The sequence below is a fragment of the Bombina bombina genome, chromosome 6 (assembly GCF_027579735.1).
Source record: "Bombina bombina isolate aBomBom1 chromosome 6, aBomBom1.pri, whole genome shotgun sequence".
Lineage (NCBI taxonomy): Eukaryota > Metazoa > Chordata > Amphibia > Anura > Bombinatoridae > Bombina > Bombina bombina.
Window position 1 is genome coordinate 143,240,297 of NC_069504.1, and position 24,527 is coordinate 143,264,823.

The following is a 24,527-nucleotide window of genomic DNA, read 5'->3' on the forward strand; positions in this document are numbered from 1 at the left end:
CCTCCCTCAGATGGCCGAGAAACAGCAATATGATCTTAACTACTCCGGTTAAAATCATAAGAAAAACTCTGGTAGATTCTTCTTCAAACTCTGCCAGAGGGGTAATAACACGCTCCGGTGCTATTGTAAAATAACAAACTTTTGATTGAAGTTCTAAAAACTAAGTATAATCACCATAGTCCTCTCACACCTCCTATCTAGTCTTTGGGTGCAAGAGAATGACTGGAGGTGACGTAGAGGGGAGGAGCTATATAGCAACTCTGCTGGGTGAATCCTCTTGCACTTCCTGTAGGGGAGCAGATAATATCCCAGAAGTAATGATGACCCGTGGACTGATCACACATAACAGAAGAAATATATTTCCTCTATGTGCATTTAAATTTTGACCGGAATGTCCCTTTAAAAGCATAACTTAAATATGAGAGAACAAAGTCAGTATTACATTTATTTAAAGACAGTAAATATCTCTTTCTGTTTTGTGACGTAAAACTTCAAAAATAAAATGGATGATGAAGGCTAATCGGTACTTTCATCTTAAATTTATTTTCGGATACAACTGAAGAATGAATCACCAAGCTAACGTTAACATAAAAAATAGGTGAAATTTAGCTGCTAATCTAAACCACTTGAAGGCAATGAGATTACCCGCTTTACATTGGCCCTGCGAATAAAAGTCATTTTAAAAGTACTAAAAGGTATAGCGCTGCGGAATCTGTTGGCGCTCTACAAATAACCGATAATATTAATAATAATAAATAAATAAATAAAGGTAACATACCATCCTCCCAGGTAAACGGAGGTGGAGGCTCAATTTTTGGTGGCTCAGATAAATGCGTTCCTGTTTCATCGTCATAGCCAATGGTGTTAGCTTCTCGCCTTGCCTGTCTCAATAAAACCCCTCCATGATCTCGTAACCGTACTGCTGCCCTATAAAACATTGTATCCTTGGCATTGTATTTCATACAGTTTTCAATAATGAGATTGAAGTCAGCTTCAAAGTCATTCAGGTTCTTGTATTTTTGCTCTTCTAATCTTTTTTTCATGGTAGAGAAATCCATTGGATGTTTAATGTGATCCAAATAATCTGGAACCTATTATTAAAAATATAAACATAACAAAATGATAAATAGGGACCAGCACTCTGTCTAATACATAAAATAATCTAAATTTTATCCCTGGGTTGTCTCTTTATCCAAATTATTGTGAATGGAATCCACCCACCCAAGAGCACGGGTTGCCACATTTATTCCAAAATTTAGAAACTTGTAAGAATATTGAGGAGTCAGCCATGTGTTCATTAGAAGCCAGGAAAAGGATATCGGTGGATTAATCTAAATTATAAGAAGTTAGAAGTAAAATCACATGAGCAGTGGCTCCCTGGATTTGTATATCCCTTCTCTATTGAACAAAATACTTAAAAATGTTTAAAGGTAGAAAACAGACAATTTTGTTAAGAACCATCCAAGAATTCTTATTTTATTTTTACTCAAGGAAAACATTAAAGTCATCAAAAATGATTTACTGAAATTAAAAAAAAAAAAAAAAGTTAAGTTTAAAACATTGAAAAACTGTGTTGTGTACTTTCCCTCCATTGATGCGGCCAATTAGAGCTATAAATGAGAACATGCAAATATCAAGCAATCACATTGCAGTCCAAAGGAAGGTTATGCTTCTGAACTCCATGAAATGTACTACAAACTTACTATTAGCAATAAAACTACAGGAAAGGTAGGCAAAGGAAATTACGAAAGTGCAGTGCAAAATGATTTCACTGTGAATAATTACATTAAATACATTTTTGGGGAATTTTGTTTTGCATTTGATGTTCCTTTAACTACTCAGATTTCCTTCTTTGACTATTTTAATTGCCTTAGTAAACCTTTCCAAATTAAAAGGAACAAAATACTCAGGCTAGCAGGTGATTAAAGGAACAGTCTAGTCAAAATTAAACTTTCATGATTCAGATAGAGCATGTCATTTCTTAAACTTTCCAGTTTGCTTTTATCATCAAATTTTCTTTGTTCTCTTGGTATTCTTTGTTGAAAGCTAAACCTACGTAGGCTTACATGCTAATTTTTAAGCCCTTGAAAGCCGCCTCTTATCTCAGTGCATTTTGACAGTTTTTCACAGCTAGGCAGTGCTAGTTCATGTGTGCCATGTAGCTAACATTGTGCTCACTCCTGTGGAGTTATGAGTCAGCACTGATTGGCTAAAATGCAAGTCTCAAAAGAACTGAAATAAGGGGGCAGTATGCAGAGGCTTAGATACAAGGTAATCAAAGCAGTAAAAAGTATATAAATAAAACTGTTATACTGGGGAATGGGTAATAAAGGGATTATCTATCTTTTTAAACAAAAATTCTAGAGTGCACTGTCTCTAAGAGTTTGCTGTATTCAAAGATGCTGTAGAAACGCTTTTCAAATAGGTTGGGCACTCTCCCATCTCCCACTTTGGAGTAGATTTCTTGTGCTGCAGCATTTAAATCACCACTTATACAAAAAATGCCAAACGGCAAAAGCAGCTATTTAAAAGGAAGGTAAAGACAGTATTTGTAAACAATTTACTACACTCCAGCAATCAAAGTTGATAACTGGCAACACATTACAGAAGGGAAAGTTATTCGTCATAACGTTTGCTAGCTTTTCCTCTGATTTATCTTTGAAAATAGTGTTTTTTTCTACTGCCCCAGAGTTGAAACTGATACCGCAAGATACTGAACCCTGCAACATTATATGACTATTTCTTAATCAGTGAAGAGGCTCATTTATACATGTCCCTAATTAGCCACAGCACAGGCGAAACATATTCAAGAGGCGTCTCAAGAAGTATGCCACAGGACTGCACAGATGTGCAAACAAAAAGAAAAATGTGTGCTTACCTGATAAATGTATTTATTTTTTTACACAATGAGTCCACGGATCATCTTAATTACTAATGGGATATTCATCTCCTGGTCAGCAGGAGGAGGCAAAGAGCACCACAGCAGAGCTGCTATATATAGCTCCTCCCTTCCCTCCCACTCCAGTCATTCGACCGAAGTTAGGAAGAGAAAGGAAAAGCCAAGGTGCAGAGGTGTCTGAAGTTTACAATAACCCTTAACCTGTCTAAGAACAGGGCGGGCCGTGGACTCATTGTGTCAAAAAAGAAATACATTTATCAGATAAGCATACATTTTCTTTTTTAAGACACGATGAGTCCACGGATCATCTTAATTACTAATGCGATCCAGTACCCAAGCTAGAGTACACAGATGATACGGGAGGTACAAGACAGGGAACCTAAACGGAAGGCACCACTGCTTGAAGAACCTTTCTCCCAAAAACAGTCTCAGCCGAGACAAAAAAAAGTGTCAAATTTGTAGAACTTTGAAAAAGTGTGAATAGAGGACCAGGTTGCAACCTTGCAAATCTGTTCTACAGAAGCTTCATCTTTGAATGCCCATGAGGAAGAAACAACCCTCGTGGAATGAGCTGGAACTCTCTCGGGAGACTGCTGTCCAGCAGTCTAATAAGCAAAACATATTATGCTCTTCAGCCAAAAAGAAAGAGAAGTAGACGTAGCTTTCTGACCCTTATGTTTTTCCACAAACAAAGAAGAAGACTGGCGAAAGTCCTTAGTCTGTAAATAAAATTTTAAAGCACGGACCACGTCCAAATTATGTAGAAGCCCTTCCTGCTGAGAAGAAGGATTAGTACACAAGGAAAGAACAACAATCTCCTGATTAATGTTCCGATCAGAATCAACCTTAGGAAGAAATCCTAATTTAGTACGTAAAACTACCTTATCTGAATGGAAAATAAGGTAAGGTGACTCATACTGTAATGCTGAGAGTTCTGACACTCTCCGAGCAGAAGGAATAGCTACAAGAAATAAAACTTTCCAAGATATCAGCTTAATATCTAAGGAATGCATAGGCTCAAACTTTGAGAACTAAATGAAGACTCCATGGAGGAGTAACTGGTTTGAACACAGGCCTGCTCCTAACCAAGGCCTGACAAAATGATTGAACATCTGGAACATCCGCCAGACGTTTGTGTAACAAAATAGAGAAGGCCGAGATCTGACCCTTTAGAGAACTCATCAATAAGCCCTTTTCCAAACTCTCTTGGAGAAAAGACAAAATTCTAGGAATCCTAACCCTACTCTATGAGTAGCCCTTGGATTCACACCAAGAAAGGTATTTACGCCAAACTTTATGGTAAATCCTTCTAGTCACAGGCTTACGAGCCTGAATAATGGTCTCTATGACCGAATCAGAAAACCCTCGCTTGGATAAAATTAAGCGTTCAATCCAAGCAGTCAGCTGCTTTGGATGAAAGAAGAGTCTCTGAATCAGAAGATCCTTCCTTAACGGAAGTCTCCAAAGTGGTAGAAATGCCATCTCCACCAAATCCGCATACCAAATCCTGCGAGGCCAAGTCTGAGCTATGAGAATCACTGAAGCTCTCTCTTGTTTGATTCAAGCAATTACCCGAGAAAGAAGAGCAAACTGAGGAAATAGGTATGCTAGACTGAAAACCCAAGGGACCGCCAGATCATCTATCAGTTCCATCTGGGGGTCCCTGGACCTCGACCCGTATCTCAGGAGCTTGGCATTGAGACGGGACGCCATGTTCCAATTCTGGTTGACCCCACTTGAGAACTATGTTTGAGAACACTTCCGGATGGAGTTCCCACTCCCCCGGATGAAAAGTCTACCTGCTCAGAAAATCCGCTTCCCAATTGTCCACCCCTGGGATGTGAATCGCCGATAGGTAACAAGAGTGGACTTCTGCCCACCGGATTATTTTGGCTACCTCTGTCATTGCTAAGGAACTCCTCGTTCCTCCCTGATGATTGATGTAAGCCACTGAAGTTATGTTGTCCGACTGGAACCTGATAAACTGGACCGTGGCTAACTGAGACCAGGCCAGAAGAGCATTGTAGATCACTCTGAGCTCCAGAATGTTTATAGGAAGAACAGACTGAGTCCAAACGCCCTGAGCCTTTAGGGATCCCCAGACTGATCCCCACCCCAGAAGGCTGGCGTCTGTTGTGACAAGCACCCGAGATGGTCTGCGAAAGCAGGACTCCTGGGAGAGATGATCCAGAGACAACCACTATTGAAGAGAATCCCTTGTCTCCTGCTCAAGAGTTAATCGAGGAGACAAGTCTGCATAATCCCCATTCCAGAGCTCTGAGATGGAAACAAGCAAACAGCATGATGTCCATCACTGCCACCATCAGCCCGATTAACTCCATGATCTGAGCCACTGACAGCCGAGGAGTGTACTGAAGTACTCGACAAGTATCAATAATCTTTGATTTCCTGATATCTGTCAGAAAAATCTACATGGACAAAAAGTCTATTATGGTTCTCAAAAAAGAGAGACTCGTATCCGGAACTAGGGACCTCTTTGCCAAATCTACCTTCCACCCGTGAGTTCTCAGGAAAGATAACACTATGTCGGTGTGGAATCTTGTTTGTTGAAAAGATGGCGCCTGGACTACAATGTCATCCAGATAATGCGCCACCCCTATGCCCCAAGTACCGCCAACAGAGACCCCAGAACCTTTGTGAAGATTCTGGGAGCAGTGGCCAGAGCGAAAGGAAGAGCCACAAACTGGAAGTGCTTGTCCTGGAAGGAAAAACTCAGGAACTTGTGATAATCCCTGTGAATAGGAACATGAAAGTATGCATCCTTTAAATCCACAGTCGTCATGAATTAACCCTCCTGGATTAAAGGAAGAATGGAACGAATAGTTTCCATCTTGAACGATGAAACCCTGAGAAATTTGTATAGACTCTTTAGATCTAAAATTGGTCTGAAGGTTCCCTCCTTTTTGGGAACCACGAACAGATTGGAATAAAAACCCTGACCTTGTTCCTGTACTGGGACGGGAACAATCACTCCCAGGGCAGAGAGGTCTCTTACACAGTGTAAGAACGCCTCTCCTGTTGTCTGGTCTGCAGATAATCTTGAAAGAAGACACCTGCCTATGGGAGGAAAACTCTTGAACTCCAGTTTCTATCCCTGAGCATGATTTCTATTGCCCAGGGATCTTGGACATCCTGAACCCAGGCTGTGAACAAAGAAAGAAAACTCTGCCCCCGGTTCCAGATCGGGGGTATACCCTTCATACTGTCTTGGAATCGCTAGCCGACTTCTTGGACTGCTTTCCCTGGATCCAAGACTGGTTGGGTCTCCGTGTAGGTTTGGACTATTACTACTTAGAGTAGGAAGTGTTTCCCTTGAAATTGCGAAAGGAACGAAAATTGTCATCCTTATCGTTTATTTATCTTGTTTTGCGGGAGAAAAAGACCCTTACCTCCCGTGATATCAGAGATAATCTCCTTCAGATCGGGTCCGAACAAAGTCTTCCCCTTGTATGGAATGGCTAGAACTTAGACATAGAAGACACATCGGCAGCCCAGTGCTTTAACCATAAGGCTCTGTGGTCCAAGATAGAAAAACTCGATATCTACGCTCCCGATTTGATAACTTGAAGGGAAGCCTCCGAAATAAAGGCATTTGCAAGTTTCAGAGCCTTTATACTATCTTGGATCTCATCCAGAGAAGTCTCAGTCTTGAGGGCCTCAGATAGCGCATCAAACCAACATGCCGCCGCACTAGTAACGGTGACAATGCACACAGCCGGCTGCCAAATACAAAATAACTCCAGAAGGAGTAAGAAAGGAAAACGCAGAGCACTGCATGTGGACTATACATTTTTAGGAATTTGTGGCATATCTTGATCAGCGTCACTATGCTTTCTAGACAGCATACTCCCTAGAAAGGAGTAGGTTTAAACAAGACTATCCATATCAAATTAAAGATCTCTCAAAAAAATGAGAAATAGAAAAGGATTGGTAGTACCACAATGGTATCCATCCTAAAAAACAAGGAACCCCTAGCAGGGTGTCTTGATCCATCTGGAGTTACAAACGATGAATTACACAAATGGACTGTTGGGATTTCACAACAAAAAGTAACACATAAAAAAACGTTATCTTCTTTTTAAATTTTAAAAAGGCAACTTTTTTTTTTTTTAATTGTCTGAAAGACACTTATAAATAAACGTCACTTTATTAAAAGATATCGCCATGACATAAAAGCGACTATTTGCGTGGCAACTCCAAATGGAGTTTGTGAGGAACCGCAGGGCACTGCATGTGTGATATAAAATCTATTGAACACCTCCTCAATCAATCTGACACATATAAGGCAGATACTTCAATTTTATTAACAAAGAGTTATGTCTTTATTTCACACATAACCACCGGTACTATCTCTTTAAATGTAGAAGTATAACATTAATTTTATCTGATAACAGAAAATTCAGGATAAGAATGTGAGGATTTCCAACACAGATAAACCCCCTTTACACATTCGCCTGACCCAGCTCAGACGTCAGACAGACTACACAATTCTGACTTTAAAATAGTGCTATCTTAAGCGCAAAAACTCAGCTAAGAAACTCTCCTATCCTTCCAAGAACCGGAGGAGATAGGAAGGAAGTGGCTTTCACTAGGCTCATATACTAGACTTCCCCCGCTCCTTCCGATAGTCGGAAGAGTTAGAAAAGGAGACGCGTCCAAACACTGGCGCCAATCAACAAGCTCCGCCCTTCGTGGGCGTTTCAGAAGCCAACTCCCGTGCATTATTGTTAAAGTATAGGCCCCGAGAGCAAGGAATAAAAATCCACTAGTCCGCTGTTTATATACATAAACCTTGTCAAACAGCTTGCTAAGTAATCTCCCGGTCGCCTTGCTTAAAGGGACAGTCTACACCAGAATTGTTATTGTTTTAAAAGATAGATAATCCCTTTATTGCCCATTCCCCAGTTTTGCATGACCAACACAGTTATATTAATATACTTTTAACCTCTGTGATTATCTTGTATCTAAGCTTCTGCAAACTGCCCCTTTATTTCAGTTCTTTGACAGACTTGCAGTCTAGCCAATCAGTGCCTGCTCACAGATAACTTCACGTGCACAAGCACAGTGTTATCTATAGGAAATACGTGAACTAACACCCTCTAGTGGTGAAAAACTGTTAAAATGCATTCTGAAAAGAGGTGGCATTCAAGGTCTAAGAAATTAGCATATGAACCTCCTAGGTTAAGCTTTCAACTAAGAATACCAAGAGTACTAAGCAAAATTGGTAATAAAAGTAAATTGGAAAATTGTTTAAAATGACATGCTCTATCTGAATCATGAAAGTTTATTTTGGCCTAGACTGTCCCTTTAAGTATAGGCACCGGGAGCAAAGCATAGAATGTACGATATGATGTTAATGCTGTCATTACACATACCCCTGTGATAAACAGCCCAGAATGAGATCTCCAGGTCGCCTTGCTTATGTATAGGCACTGGGAGCAAAACATAGAATGTACGATATGATGTTAATACTGTCATTACAATCACTGTGAAAAGCAGCTACTTATATTAATACTGTTATTACAGCAAGAGAAAGGGCTAAACAGCTTCAGAAAAATTTAAGAACTCTACATAACATCCTATTAGAGCCTCTGCTATCCATATAAAATCTCCCCGTTGGCTTAAACATAATATGAGACCACCGGGAGATGAGACACATGTAAGCCCCAGTGTCCTAACTGCCCTAAGTCCCCTAATAGGCTAGGAGAAAACTTCCAAGATCAATGAGGTCTCTATAAAAATAATAAAGTGCCCAGACCTTTTTCTGTGTTCTTACATCCCCAGAAATAAAGTCAGCACTTACCTCATCTTCTGCCTGGCAGCAAGGCAGTTCCCAGGACCTTTAACGAAAACTAAAGTCCTGAGTAAATATCCCTCAGGTTTTCTTGGTAAGGGCAGCATCAGAATATGGGAGGCACAGTGAGAATTATGTCCCACAAGTTCCCATTGCTTTAAAACCACCAAAAGCCCTACTGAAGAGACTGATATGGACTACGGCTACACCCTAGAACAAAGCAGCACACTCTGGCACTACTTTAAAAATAATAAACTCTTGATTGAAGAATCTAACCTTACACCTCACTTTACCTCTTCCTACATTAACGTAGGCAAAGATAATGACTGGAGTGGGAGGGAAGGGAGGAGCTATATATAGCAGCTCTGCTGTGGTGCTCTTTGCCTCCTCCTGCTGACCAGAAGGTGAATATCCCATTAGTAATTAAGAGGATCCGTGGACTCAGTGTCTTAAAAAAGAAATGAAAGTTCTAACAACAACAGTATTTAGTTGGTAAGCTATGCATAGTTTAATAGCGGATATATACGTCACATACACAAATGATGCCAATGTCCCTTGAAGTCATAAAAGTAATTTGCTTTCTCTGTACCATCTAAGAGAGATCATTTTAAAATGTACAGGTGGCCCTCGTTTTACAACGGTTCAATTTACACCGTTTCAGAATAACAACCTTTTTTCCCAGTTGTGTGACTGCTATTGAAAAGCATTGAAAAGCAGTGCATTTATTAAAATAGCCAGTAGGTGGAGCTGTCCGCTTGTGTTGCAGCAAAGCCAAGCAAGCTGAAATTTATCTGTTTAACCAGACCTGAGCTATTGAGCAGATTTCAAAGGAACAAGATCTTCCTGTCTATAAATCAGTCCAGATTGGAATGCATAGAAAGAACTGTTTGCAGAAAAATGCAAGTGAAGTCTGTGTTGTGTGATTATTTTATTAGGTTTATAACTCTGTTTAGCAAATGTTTTTGTTCATTTAACTTAGCTTAATTATATATTCTGTGTTGTGTGATTATTTTATTAGGTTTATAATGCTGTCTAGCATTTAAAGTCTTCATTTCAAAGCTTTTAAAATAATGTATTAGGTGTTACTTATGACAATTTTGAGAGGGGACTGGAACCTATCTACCTCACTTCCCATTGACATACATTATAAACTGGGTTTCAATTTACAACGGTTTCGATTTACAACCATTCCATCTGGAACCTAACCCCGGCGTAAACTGAGGGCTACCTGTACTGTTTTTTGTAGCATTTTGTCTGTCTGTTTACTTGTAAAATGTACTGCAAAAGGTTTCAATGTATACAAATATGAATATGCGATCTGCTGACACTTATTACATGGAAATGGAAGGGTTGGGTTTTTTTGTGGCAAATTATGTTGCTTTTGCAAAGTATTATATGGTCCTTTAAGGCCCGATTAATCACTGATTAAATAGATTTATTGGTGGATTGTGACATAACTCGCAAGCACAACCTCTAATGTATTTTAAAAAGGCCTCTAAGCAGCTCAAACTATTGGGAAACAACTAAATATACCCACAATAAGTACATCTCTACTGGTGAATAAATACATCAAAACTCAAGTTTCCTAAAATGCCATCTAAGCTCCCAAACAGTGCCAGTGGAAACGTAAAAGCAGCTTTGTCATATTGTAGAGCAACAAACTAATCCACCTATATTTTTAGCAAAAAAAGATGAGTCCATTGAGCTTAATCAGAATATTCCAGTATGTCTAAAAGGACAGGATGGTAATTAGAGAGCAACTGAAAATTAACATTCCCACGCCCAAATGGGCTCCTGTTGATTTTTTGTATACATAGCTTTTTTTAAGATAATACAAAGTATTCATGTTGTCAGTATATGTGGTGGACTTAACAGGCAAAAATCAATTATTTAAAATGACAAAACAAAGGTAAATTCGCCATTTCTAAAGTATTTAATACTCCAGCAGGTAAAATGGATAAATGCAAATATATTATTGGAAAATCATCTCTCCCAAGAAGACAGAATGGCAGCTCAAAAAAGTAACATTTATTAAAAATTTGTTCCCAATGATTCATTTTACCTGCTGGAGGTAATTGACTTTTACTTCAGCATTTGTTAAAGGGACACTGAACCCAATTTTTTTCTTTTGTGATTCAGATAGAGCATGCGATTTTAAGCAACTTTCTAATTTACTCCTATTATCAATTCGCATTCTCTTGCTTTCTTTATTTTAAAAAGAAGGCATCTAAGCTAAGGAGCCAGACAATTAGTTCAGACAGATGGACAGCACTTCTTTATTGGTGGGTGAATTTATCCACCAATCAGCAAGAACAACCCAGGTTGTTCACCAAAAATGGCCCGGCATCTAAACTTACATTCTTACTTTTCAAATAAAGATACAAAGAGAATGAAGAAAATTTGATAATAGGAGTAAATTAGAAAGATGCTTAAAATTGCATGCTCTATCTGAATCACGAAATAAAACATTTTTTGATTTCCCTTTAAATTAATTCTAAATATTGGGCTTTAGTAAAAAGACAAAGATAATATAAAGAAGCTTGTTTGTGTACAGAAAGTGAACACAAATAAGGGGATCTGATTTCCCTGCAAAAACAGCCTATTTTAATGGGAAGCTAGTATAAGTAATTGAAAACAAGAGAAAAACAATTTTACAAAATACTGTCCCCCCACAAAATAAATAAAATAAGGGGTTAGCAGACAGCACACCTCTGAAAGATTAACAGGATGGGCAAATATACGAGCAGGATCCTTTTCCTGTAGCTGATCAATTAAAGATCGCAGCAGTATTGTTAGTGGGGTCAGCTGAAGCTCCATCTCAAATTGCTCAATTTTAATCTAAGAAAGAAAAAAAAAACAAAAAAACAAAAGGAAAGAAAAGTTTATATGGACAAATGAAAAATAAAAATGACAAGTTATTACAGTAACTGATGGACTAAGTATATTAAAATCAGGTAAACCAGGGGCTAATACATTTATTTGAAACTTAGGAACTGCTAAAACAATTGTACACTCTTTATATATAAATACATACACACAAAGTGAAAATAAAACGGGGTACTAACTTAACTGAAAAGATGATTGGCTTGGACAACAACAAAAAACACACTCAGCTCCTCTGCTGGGGACAGTTTAGGGAGAGATCTAAAGGAGGGGTTAGCTTGTAAGCTTTCAATTCTCACAGGATTTGGAATGGCCTTGATGTGCAGTTAAATTACAAGAAAAAGGGGACAGATAAATAATTAAAGTACACACAATTTAACATACATTACCAATCTCAAAATGTTTAACCCCTTAACGACCGACGACGTGCAGGGTACGTCCCCCAAAAAAATACACTTAACGACCGAGGACGTACCCTGCACGCCGTCGGTCTTGGAAAGCAGTGGAAGCGATCCTGATCGCTTCCAGCTGCTTTCCAGTTATTGCAGTGATGCCTCGATATCGAGGCATCCAGCAATAACCCTACTTGGCCATCTGTGGCCCTCTCTGCATCGGACATCGATGGCGGCAATCGGTGGGTGGGCAACCATCGATGGATCCTGTGATGCAGAGGGGGGGCCGGATCGTGGGAAGGGTAGCCGGGGGCGCGCACGGATGCGCGCATGCACAGGAGGGCGGGCGTGTGCACGGGTGGGAACCGCTACACCACAGAAAATGTTTGTAATAAAAGTGGGAGGGGGGAAATAATTAAAATAGAACGGATCTGGGATGTGGAAGCTACACTACAGAAAATAATAAAAATAAATAAAAAGAAAATCTTTTTTTGTAAACTGGATACTGGCAGACAGCTGCCAGTACCCAAGATGCCTCACAATAAGTTAGAGGGGGAGGGTTAGAGAGCTGTTTGGGGGGAGATCCTACACAGCAGCATATGCAAAAAAAAACAACCAAAAAAACACCTTATTTTAGTACTGGCAGACTTTCTGCTAGTACTTAAAGGGACAGTAAAGTAAAAAAAATCTTTCATGATTTAAATAGGGCGTGTAATTTTAAACAACTTTCCAATTTACTTTTATTACCAATTTTGCTTTGTTCTCTTGGAATTCTTAAAAGCTAAATCTAGGAGGTTCATGTGCTAATTTCTTAGACCTTGAAGACTGCCTCTAATCTGAAAGCAATTTGACATTTTTTTTACCACTAGAGGCGTTAGTTCATGTGTTTCATATAGATAACATTGAGCTCAGGCACGTGAAGCTCCTAGGAGTCAGCACTGATTGGCTAAAAATGCAAGTCTGTCAAAAGAACTGAAATAAGGTGGCAGTTTGCAGAGGCATAGATACAAGGTAATCACAGAGGTAAAAAGTATATTATTATAACTGTGTTGGTTATGCAAAATTGGGGAATGGGTAATAAAGGGATTATCTACCTTTTTAAACAACAAAAATTCTGGTGTTTACTGTCCCCCTTTAAGATGGCAGGGACAATTGTATGGTGGGGGAGAGATGAGAGCTGTTTGGGAAGGGATCAGGGGGTGGGATGTGTCAGGTGGAAGGCTGATCTCTACACTAAAGCTAAAATTAACCCTGCAAGCTCCCTACAAGCTACATAATTAACCCCTTCACTGCTAGCCATAATACACATGTGATGCGCAGCGGCATTTAGCGGCCTTCTAATTACCAAATAGCAACGCCAAAGCTATATATATCTGCTATTCCTGAACAAAGGGGATCCCAGAGAAGCATTTACAACCATTTATGCCATAATTGCACAAGCTGTTTGTAAATAATTTCAGTGAGAAACCTAAAGTTTGTTAAAAAGCAAACAATTTTTTTATTTGATCACATTTGGCGGTGAAATGGTGGCATGAAATACCAAAATGGGCCTAGATCAATACTTTGGGATGTCTTCTAAAACAAAAATATATATATATATACACACACATGGCATGCCAAGGGATATTCAGGGATTCCTGACAGATATCAGTGTTCCAATGTAACTAGCGCTAATTTTGAAGAAGAAAAAAAAAAGTTGTTTGGAAATAGCAAAGTGCCCTATAACTTGCAAAAAACATGTAAACATTGGGTATTTCTAAACTCAGGACAAAATTTAGAAACTATTTAGCATGGGTGTTTTTGTTGGTTGTAGATGTGTAACAGATTTTGGGGGTCAAAGTTAGAAAGTGTGTTTTTTTCAATTTTTTCCTCATATTTTATAAAAAAAAAAAATTATAGTAAATTATAAGATATGATGAAAATAATGGTATCTTTAGAAAGTCCATGTAATGGTGAGAAAACTGTATATAATATGTGTGGGTATAGTAAATGAGTAAGAGTAAAATTACAGCTAAACACAAACACCGCAAAAATGTAAAAATAGCCTTGGTCCCAAACGGGCAGAAAATGGAAAAGTGCTGTGGTCATTAAGGGGTTAATGTCCCCCTCTTAAAGGGATAGGAAACCCCAAAATGTTCTATTATGATATGGATAGAACATATAATTTTAAACTTTCCGATTTACTTTTTTCAAATTTGCTTCATTAACTTGTTATCCTTTTCTGGAGGAACAGCATTGCACTACTGGCAGCTAGCTGAACCACATCTAGTTAGCCAATCAGATGAGACAAATGTGTGCAGGCCCCAATCAGCAACCAGCTCCCACTAGTGTAGGATATGTAAGTATTATTTTTCAACAAGGGATACCAAAAGAACAAAGCACATTTGAAAATAGAAGTTAATTTAAAAGTGTCTTAAAATAGCATGCTCTATCTGAATCATGCAAGTTTAATTTTGACTTTTCTATCCCTTTAACTGTATAAGCCACTCACAAGGCTCTTTAACTAGATGATGAGTGGGCTTTATAATAAATCATTAAAAGGGGATGAGGTTAGCATGACTATAGCATCTGGAAAGGGCACTCACAACCTATTTTTTTAGCATTATCATATTTAAATACAGTATACAGATACTGATCTCATACTTTACAAACATATTGTAGTAAAAGTGTTGCAAACACCAATTTAAAAAAATAAAAAGTCTCAGCTATAGGAAAGTACTAAATTTATGTAGTCAATTAACATTTTCATTGCAAGAATGAAAGTTAAAATTTTATCGCTGCATCCAATGCATGCATGTTAATAGGTCTTAAAGGGATTGTCAACTTAACGAGTGTGCTACAACAGTAGTCAAATATTTACCATATAGCAATGTTAAACATTATGCCGTTCCTCCACCCGCATCTTACTTTTTAATTAGCTGAGTGATGACTTATACTCCTTCAGCCAATCGTTGCATGCACCACGAGGTGTCCAGCTTGTGGTACATGCAACAATTGGCTGAAGGAGTATAAATCATCGCTCAGCTAAATAAATAAAGTATAAGATGCGGGTGGAGGAACGGTGCAATGTTTTACTTCGCTATATGGTAAATATTTGAAAAATGAAGCGTCATTTAAAAATGTCATAAATTTAAGTTCCACTATTTTTAATAATATTTTTATACACTGTACAGCATAATCGTTAAGTTGACAATCCCTTTAAAACCTAAAAAAGGTGTTTAAATACATAGGTAATTGATGCTGCCAAAGAGGTCACAAACAAAAAACACTGCATAACTCATGAGTAGACAAACTATATGTGTAACACGTCTGCAGGGGTTAAAACAAACAGTTACATATAAGCATTTGCACGGTAATAAAATGCTATAAAGCTTTGGAGTATTTTACTATTGCATTATTATGTTTCTTTAATTGCTAAAATACACACAAAGGCTGACAAGCTCCAATTCTGTGCAGAAGCTAAAAATTTCCCAATTTGCACATTTTGAAAAAGGATACATTTCAACCTTAAAAAACAGATTTAAATATTTTTTTAATTAGAATATGTACTAAATATATTTATATGAAACACGAAGAACATGCATACTTAAAATGCTAAGTTACCTGCTCACGCTTTAATTTTTCCCGTTTTCGGATGAGTTCAATTAATAATCTCGCTCTTTCAAGGTCATGTCTTAAACGTTGCCAGTACTTTAATTTTTTTTTTAAAGACTTTATTTCTTCATCATCTTCCCTCTTTAACAAAAATCATATTTGTGTTATAGATTTAAAAAGACATTGGCTAAGAATGGTCATGCAACGATCAAAATAGCTCAAAGCGGTTGTTCTATTGCCAAACAGCACTTATAAATAAACTACTAGCAAAGCATAAAAAAGTACTCTAAATAAATGCGTAAATATATGTTGAACTCAGTTTTTCTATTTTCATTGGGAATTGCAAAATGTACAATATTTATGTTTAATGAAAAAATACATTTTAGAGGTGTGTCCCTATCAGCAAATGAGAAAGTGATTCCTAGGTATCAGCTGTGCCCAAACATGCCCTGCTATTTCAACATCTTATACAATACATTTCTTTTATTTCGTTACCATGTCAAACATTCTTTCCAAATTGATTATCTATCCCTCCATTTGTCAGTTTTTGTTTTTGTAAAAGGCATTATCTATAGCTATACATCTATCTTAATTTATTTCTATATCCTAATAGATCATTTCCCTTTACCTCAAAAACTATGAAATAGTATTTAGAAACAAATGAATCTCTGTTCCATAAGTACAAAACTGTTTAAAATAAAAAAAGGAAGCAAAAGAGGTTCAGTAAGAGACTGAACAAAAGAATATACATATTAAGTAAGAAGAGATTAGTCAGATGGTGAGCAAAGTATCTAAGGTATATGGGAACATGGCATATATATGTGCGTATACTCTGGTACTATCACTAGATTCAATCCAAGATCCTGAATTCACCAGACCATTGAGAATAGATATTGAGCCAACAATTATTACCAATTAATACCGCTCTCATTCTACCCTCTTAAATAGATCATATCTCCCCCATTTAGCTTTTAAAACAAGACAAAACAGACGCAATTGACGCGTTTCACAGTCAGGGCTTTTTCAAAGGGCGCTGAGTTAAATATAAAAGACCGTGAGATATTAAACTCAGTGCTCTTTGAAAAAGCCTTGACGGCAAAACGCGTCAGTGGCGTCTGCGTTTGTTTTAAAAGCTAAATGGGGGAGATATGATCTATTTAAGAGGGTAGAATGAGAGCGGTATTAATAGGCTCAATATCAATACTCAATCGTCTCGTGAATTCAGGATCTTGGATTTGATTCACACTAGTGATAGTACCAGAGTATACGCACATATATATGTCATATTTCCATATACCTTAGATACTTTGCTCACCATCTGACTAATCGCCTCTTACTTAATCTCACCCATTTATGTGGTTTTAATATTAGTTTAAATATCTCAATTAAAAGTTAAGTTTTAACTTTATTTACGATACTTATTGAAATGTTTCACATCTGTGAGTGCAATATGTGTATTCTTTTTTCAGTCTCTTTCTGAAACTCTGTTGCTAAGTATACCCAATACACTGCACCCCCTATCCGATAAACAATTGTACAAACTATTGTGGAATAAACTTAAATTATACGGAAGACGTGTATATAATCAAACCCAGTAGTGCCATTGGTTTTGTTTTCTTTTTTAAAATAAAAAGGAACATTTTCTTGACATGTAGAAAAATAGAACAAACCAATTAATACCTGCTGTATATTTCTTTGTGACTGTAAGCTGGACTGAAGTCTCCGCAGTAATGGAATGCCATTCCTTGAGAGTCTTTTTAGCAGCCAATAGCTATGAACTCTTTCAATAAACTGCTTTTTACGTTGGATAGTAACCTGGTTCATAATTTTGTTAACTCTAGACAGAAAAATATAAATAAGTCAAATTAAGTTACTACATAACGAATGAACAATAGTATTATTTTTACTTAGGTAGCACAGTTCTAAACACCAAACTGTCATACACATCTCAGTTCCATTCACATTCTATTATTGTCCATATTTCATCTTTAATGCATAGAGCGAGACTACATTTTCTAGCATATATAAATGCACATACAGTTATATCTATTTAAAGGGACATTGTAATTTAAAGGTACAGTCTACACCAGCATTTTTATTGTTTAAAAAGATAGATAATCCATTTATTACCCATTTCCTAGTTTTGCAAAACCAACAGTTATATAAATACACTTTTTACCTCTGTGATTACCTTGTATCTAAGCCTCTGCAAACTGCCCCCTTATTTCAGTTCTTTTGACAGACATCCATTTTAGACAATCAGAGCTGGCTCATTGAAACTCCACGTGCGTGAGCACAGTGTTATCTATATGACACACATGAACTAACACCCTCTAGTGGTGAAAAACTGTCAAAATGCCCTGAGAGAAGAGGTGGCCTTCAAGGGCTTATAAATTAGCATATGAACCTCCTAGGTTTAGCTTTCAACTAAGAATATCATGAGAACTAAGCAAAATTGGCAATAAAAATCGGAAAATTGTTTGAAATTACATTCTCTATCTGAATCATGCAAGTTTATTTTGGACTAGACTGTCCCTTTAAGGCAGGGCTCGACAAATCAAAACATTTAAAGGGACAGTTCACCCAAAAACTTTCTCCCCTTTAAATTATTCCCAATGATCCTTTTTACCTGCTAGAGTCTATTAAATTGGTTGCAAGTAGCTCCTTTACACATATTTCAGCATTTGAAATAGCTGATTTAGCTTGTGGTTTCCCAACCTATACTAAAAGTTTTGATACTGGCGTATACGCTATTGAATAGCCTAAGTAAACACAGCCAGCAGAAAAGATTACACCCTCAGTGGGGGGCATGATAGTTAAGTAATAAAATGATAATTTTCCATTGTTCTCTCTATGTATTGAGCTTTGGTTTTCTAGACAAAACAGAATTTATGTTTACCTGATAAATTTCTTTCTCCAACGGTGTGTCCGGTCCACGGCGTCATCCTTACTTGTGGGATATTCTCCTCCCCAACAGGAAATGGCAAAGAGCCCAGCAAAGCTGGTCACATGATCCCTCCTAGGCTCCGCCTACCCCAGTCATTCGACCGACGTTAAGGAGGAATAATAGCATAGGAGAAACCATATGGTACCGTGGTGACTGTAGTTAAAGAAAATAAATTATCAGACCTGATTAAAAAACCAGGGCGGGCCGTGGACCGGACACACCGTTGGAGAAAGAAATTTATCAGGTAAACATAAATTCTGTTTTCTCCAACATAGGTGTGTCCGGTCCACGGCGTCATCCTTACTTGTGGGAACCAATACCAAAGCTTTAGGACACGGATGAAGGGAGGGAGCAAATCAGGTCACCTAAATGGAAGGCACCACGGCTTGCAAAACCTTTCTCCCAAAAATAGCCTCAGAAGAAGCAAAAGTATCAAACTTGTAAAATTTGGTAAAAGTGTGCAGTGAAGACCAAGTCGCTGCCCTACATATCTGATCAACAGAAGCCTCGTTCTTGAAGGCCCCTGTACAACGGCAAAGAGAATGACTGGGGTAGGCGGAGCCTAGGAGGGATCATGTGACCAGCTTTGCTGGGCTCTTTGCCATTTCCTGTTGGGGAGGAGAATATCCCACAAGTAAGGATGACGCCGTGGACCGGACACACCTATGTTGGAGAAATATAAGATAAGGAAGCAAGTCTGTGTACATAAAAGTGATAACATAATGAGATCTGATATTATCTGAAGCTCAACCCATTGTAATAGGCTGTGGTTTCAAAGCACAAAACCAGCTACTTCAGATACACAAATAAACCCAAAAATGCAATTTCTCAAATATTTTATACTCTGCAGTTGGTATAACAAGTAATTTAAAATACATTTATGGAAAAACAATTTTACAGTGTACTGTCCCTTTAACATTAGGCCTTGGCACCCTGGTTTAGAGTCCCCAAGACACCCATAAATGCTCCCTGCTGGCCACTGCCAACTATATATATATATATATATATATATATATATATATATATATATATATATATATATATATATATATATATATATATATATATATATATATATATATATATATATATAAATAAAAGTTCAAATGGAATAAGCACTCACTGGTCTTCAGTCAACAGTGACAATTCTTTATTACAAAACTTGTGACGACTGTCAGCTCTCCCGAAACGTCACAAGTTTTGTAATAAAGAATTGTCACTGTTGACTGAAGACCAGTGAGTGCTTATTCCATTTGAACTTTTATACATTACGCTACAGCACCCTGGCAGATGACACGGATGGTGAGAGTGCATACACATTTCTACTTTTATATATATATATATATATATATATATATATATATATATATATATATATATATATATATATATATATATATATATATATATATATATATATATAAAATGTACTTTAGTCTACGAACAATCCAGTTTTAAGACTATACCTGTGACAAATCAAACCTTTTCAACGTCACAATAGAGGGGTGTGGACATGAAGGGGTTAGTAGCACACAGCTCTGGTTCCCTTAACCTTGTAACTCTACAAAAGGACCTTAAAAAGGGACACCATATTAACCCCCAAATCCTGTCCACACTGCTCTAATTAACCATTTCTGCCACCACCAAAACTTCTAAATTAAAGGGGCATTTTGGAACCCCCAAAAACTCACACAATTTAACAATTAGGTAACTTGTCTTTAACCTTGTCTCAACAGGAGTGTGAATTTGAATATTAGAGCCCAAAGACGGAATGAGATTTTCTATGTGTTTAAAGTGAAGGTAAACTTTGGTGAATGAAAGCCCGTTTTTAAAAAATACTATTAAAAACAGTGGCACTTTCATTCATCAAAGTTTACAAATCAGACGTTTTGTTTAAAAAAATAGATACTCTATTCACACGTCAGCAATGACTAATCCATCTTCCTCCAAATCACAGCATGGCCTCAGGCAATGACTACCCCTGGGGGGAAAGCTGTGATTGGAAGAAGCAGGATTAGTCATTACTGACGTGTGAATAGAGGATCTCTAGGTGGGGGAAGCTGCTCTAGCCGTGAAAAGAAAAAAAAAAAACTTTTTCTTAACAAAAACGGCTGCTTTGTAAACTTTGATGAATGAAAGTGCCCCTGTTTTTAATAGTATTTTTAAAAAATAGACTTTTATTCACCAAAGTTTACCTTCACTTTAATAACAAAAATATCAATGCAGGTTACACAGTGCGAAATTATAAAGACATTCAAAATAACATACAGTTGCAAAGTTACAATTCTTTAAAAAGAAAATAAGACATAAAAAACATAATTTATGCTTACCTGATAAATTTATTTCTCTTGTAGTGTATCCAGTCCACGGATCATCCATTACTTATGGAATATATTCTCCTTCCCAACAGGAAGCTGCAAGAGTCCACCCACAGCAAAGCTGCTATATAGCTCCTCCCCTAACTGCCATATTCAGTCATTCGACCGAAAACATGCAGAGAAAGGAAAAACCATAGGGTGCAGTGGTGACTGTAGTTCAAATGAAAAAATTACCTGCCTTAAAGTGACAGGGCGGGCCGTGGACTGGATACACTACAAGAGAAATAAATTTATCAGGTAAGCATAAATTATGTTTTCTCTTGTTAAGTGTATCCAGTCCACGGATCATCCATTACTTATGGAATACCAATACCAAAGCTAAAGTACACGGATGATGGGAGGGACAAGGCAGGTACTTAAACGGAAGTTACCACTGCCTGTAAAAAACCCTTTCTCCCAAAAATAGCCTCCGAAGAAGCAAGGTATCAAATTTGTTAAATTTGAAAAGTATGAAGCGCAGACCAAGACTCCGTCTTGTAAATCTGTTCAACAGAAGCCACATTTAAAAAAGGCCCAAGTGAAAACCACAGCTCTAGTAGAATGAGCTGTAATCCCTTCAGGAGGCTGCTGTCCAGCAGTCTCATAAGCTAAATGAATTATGCTTTTTAACCAAAAAGACAGAGAGGCTGCTGAAGTCTTTTGACCTCTCCTCTGTCCAGAATAGACAACAAACAAGGTGAACGTTTGATGAAAACTGTAGTAGCTTGTAAGTAAAACTTTAAAGCACAAACCACGTCCACTATTGTGTAATAGACGTTCCTTCTTTGAGGAAGGATTAGGATACAAGCATGGAACAACTATCTCTTGAGTGATGTACTTGTTAGATACCACCTTAGGAAAAAACCCAGGTTGGTACGCAGGACTACCTTATCCGTACGAAGGACCAGATAAGGAGAATCACATTGTAACACAGATAACTTGGAGACTCTACGAGTCGAGGAATTAGCTACCCAAAAGGAACTTTCCAAGATAAAGATTGATATCTATGGAACAAAAAAGGTTCAAACGGAACTTCTTGAAGAACCTTAAGAATCAGGTTTAAGCTCCATGGCGGAGCAACAGTTTTAAACACAGGCTTGGATCTAACCAAAGCCTGACCAAATGCCTGAACGTCTAGAATACCTGCCAGACGCTTGTGCAAAAAAATAGACAGAGTAAAAATCTGTCCCCTTTTAAGGAATTAGCTGACAACCCTTTTCTCAAAAACATCTTGGAGAAAAGATAATATCCTGGGAATCCAGACTTTACTCCATGAGTAACCCTTGGATTCATAACAATCAGATATTTACACCATATCTATGTTCAATTTTCCTAGAGACAGGCTTTCATGTCTGTATTAAGGTATCAATGACTGACTCGGAGAAGCCATGCTTTGATAACATCAAGCGTTCAGTCTCCAGGCAGTCCATCTCAGATTGATTCTATTTAGATGGTTGAAAGGACCCTGAGGTAGAGGGACCTGTCTCTGAAGCAGAGACCGTGATGGAAAGGATGACATGTCCACCAGATCTGCATACCAGGTCCTGCGTGGCTACGCAGGCGCTGTCAAAAACACCAAAGCCCTCTCCTGCTTGGTCTTGACCTCCGGAGGAAATCCCACTCCCCCGGAAGAAAAGTCTGACGACTTAGAAAATCCACCTCCCAGTTCTCAACACCTGGGATATGGATAGCTGATAGACAAGAGTGAGTCTCTGTCCAGTAAATTATTGTAAGACTTCTAACATCGCTAGGGAACTTCTGTTCCCCCTTGATGGCTGATGTAAGCCACAGTCGTGTATATTGTCCGACTGAGTATGATGTACCTCAGAGTTGCTAACTGAGGCCAAGTCTGAAGAGCATGGAATATCACTCCCAGTTCCAGAATATTTATTAGAAGGAGGGTCTCCTCCTAAGTCCACTATCCCTGAGCCTTCAGGGAGTTCCAGACTGCATCCCAACCTAAAAGGCTGGCATCTATTGTAACAATTGTCCCATCTGACCTGCGGAAGGTCATACCCTTGGACAGATGGACCCGACAGTCACCAGAGAAGAGAATCTCTGGTCTCTTGGTCCAGGTTTAACAGGGGGACAAATCTGTGTAATCCCCGTTCCTCTGACTGAGCATGCATAGTTGCAGCAGTCTGAAATGTAGACGTGCAAACGGTACTATGTCCCTTGCCGCTACCATTAAGCCGATTTCATTCATGTACTGAGCCACCGAAGGGCGCGGATGGGATGAAAAAAACACGGCAGAAATTTAGAAACTTTGACAACCTGGACTCCGTCAGGTAAATTTTCATTTCTACAGAATCTATCAGAGTCCCTAGGAGGGAAACCCTTGAGATTGGGGATAGAGAACTCTTTCCTTGTTCACTTTCCACCCATGTGATCTCAGAAATGCCAGTACTACGTCCGTATGAGACTGGGCAATTTGGATGTTTGACACCTGTATCAGGATGTCGTCTAAATAAGGGGCCACTTCTATGCCCCGCGGTCTAAGGACCGCCAAAGCGACCCCAGAACCTCCATAAAGATTCTTGGGGCTGTAGATATCCCAAAGGAAAGAGCTACAAACTGGTAATGCCTGTCTAGAAAGGCAAATCTGAAAAACGATGGTGATCTTTATGCATCACAATGTGAGGATAAGCATCCTTCAAATCCATTGTAGTCCTCTATTGACTCTCCTGGATCATAGTTAAGATGGTACGAATAGTTTCCATCTTAAATGACGGAATTCTGAGGAATTTGTTTAAGATCTTTAGATCCAAAATAGGTCTGAAGGTTCCCTCTCCTTGGGAACCACAAACAGATTTGAGTAAAAACTCTGTCCCTGTTCCTCTCTTGGAACTGGATGGATCTCGTACACAATGTAAGAATGCCTCCTTCTTTATCTGGTTTGCAGATAATTGTGAAAGGCGAAATCTCCCCTTTTTTTGGGGGGGAATCTTTGAAATCCAGAAGATATCTCTGGGATATAAATTCCAATGCCTAGGGATCCTGGGCATCTCTTGCCCACGCCTGGGCAAAGAATGAAAGTCTGCCCCCTATAGGATCCGTTACCGGATAGGGGTCCGTTCCTTCATGCTGCCTTAGAGGCAGCAGCAGGCTCCTTGGCCTGCTTATCTTTGTTCCAGGTCCGATTGTCTCCAGACCGCCTTGGACTGAGCAAAAATTCCCTCTTGTTTTGCCTTAGAGGAAGAGGATGCCACACCTGCCCTGAAGTTTTTAAAAGGTACGAAAATTTTTTATTTTTTTTTTTGCCCTTGATTTAGACCTATCCTGAGGAAGGGCATGACCTTTTCCTCCAGTGATATAAGCAATAATCTCCTTCAAACCAGGCCCGAATAGGGTCTGCCCCTTGAAGGGAAGTTAAGTAGCTTATTTATTAAAGTCACAACAGCTGACCATGATATAAGCCATAGCGCTCTGCGCGCCAGTATAGTAAAAAACAGAATTCTTAGCCGTTAGTCTAGTCAAATGAACAAGGCATCAGAAAACAAAGGAATTGGCTAGCATAAGCTTGTCAAATATATTCATCCAATGGAGTCGCTTAACTGTAAAGCCTCATCAAGAGACTCAACCCAGAACGCCGCAGCAGCAGTGACAGAAGCAATGTATGCAAGGGGCTGCAGGATAAAAC

General features: G+C 38.4%; 1 protein-coding gene across 4 annotated transcripts in view; it reads right to left on the reverse strand.

Annotated features, from left to right (window-relative positions):
- The window catches only part of BRD1 (bromodomain containing 1), a 308,361-nt gene that overhangs the window by 259,923 nt on the left and 23,911 nt on the right, over window positions 1-24,527 (reverse strand). For 3 of the 4 annotated variants that reach the window (XM_053716620.1, XM_053716623.1, XM_053716622.1), the window contains exons 3-6: window positions 17,264-17,420; window positions 15,593-15,724; window positions 11,424-11,552; window positions 779-1,091 (exon numbers count right to left, since the gene is read on the reverse strand). In XM_053716620.1, the coding sequence (XP_053572595.1) occupies window positions 779-1,091; window positions 11,424-11,552; window positions 15,593-15,724; window positions 17,264-17,420 (731 nt within the window). The remainder of the gene's footprint in view (window positions 1-778; window positions 1,092-11,423; window positions 11,553-15,592; window positions 15,725-17,263; window positions 17,421-24,527) is intronic. The other variant, XM_053716621.1, reaches the window with a different exon arrangement.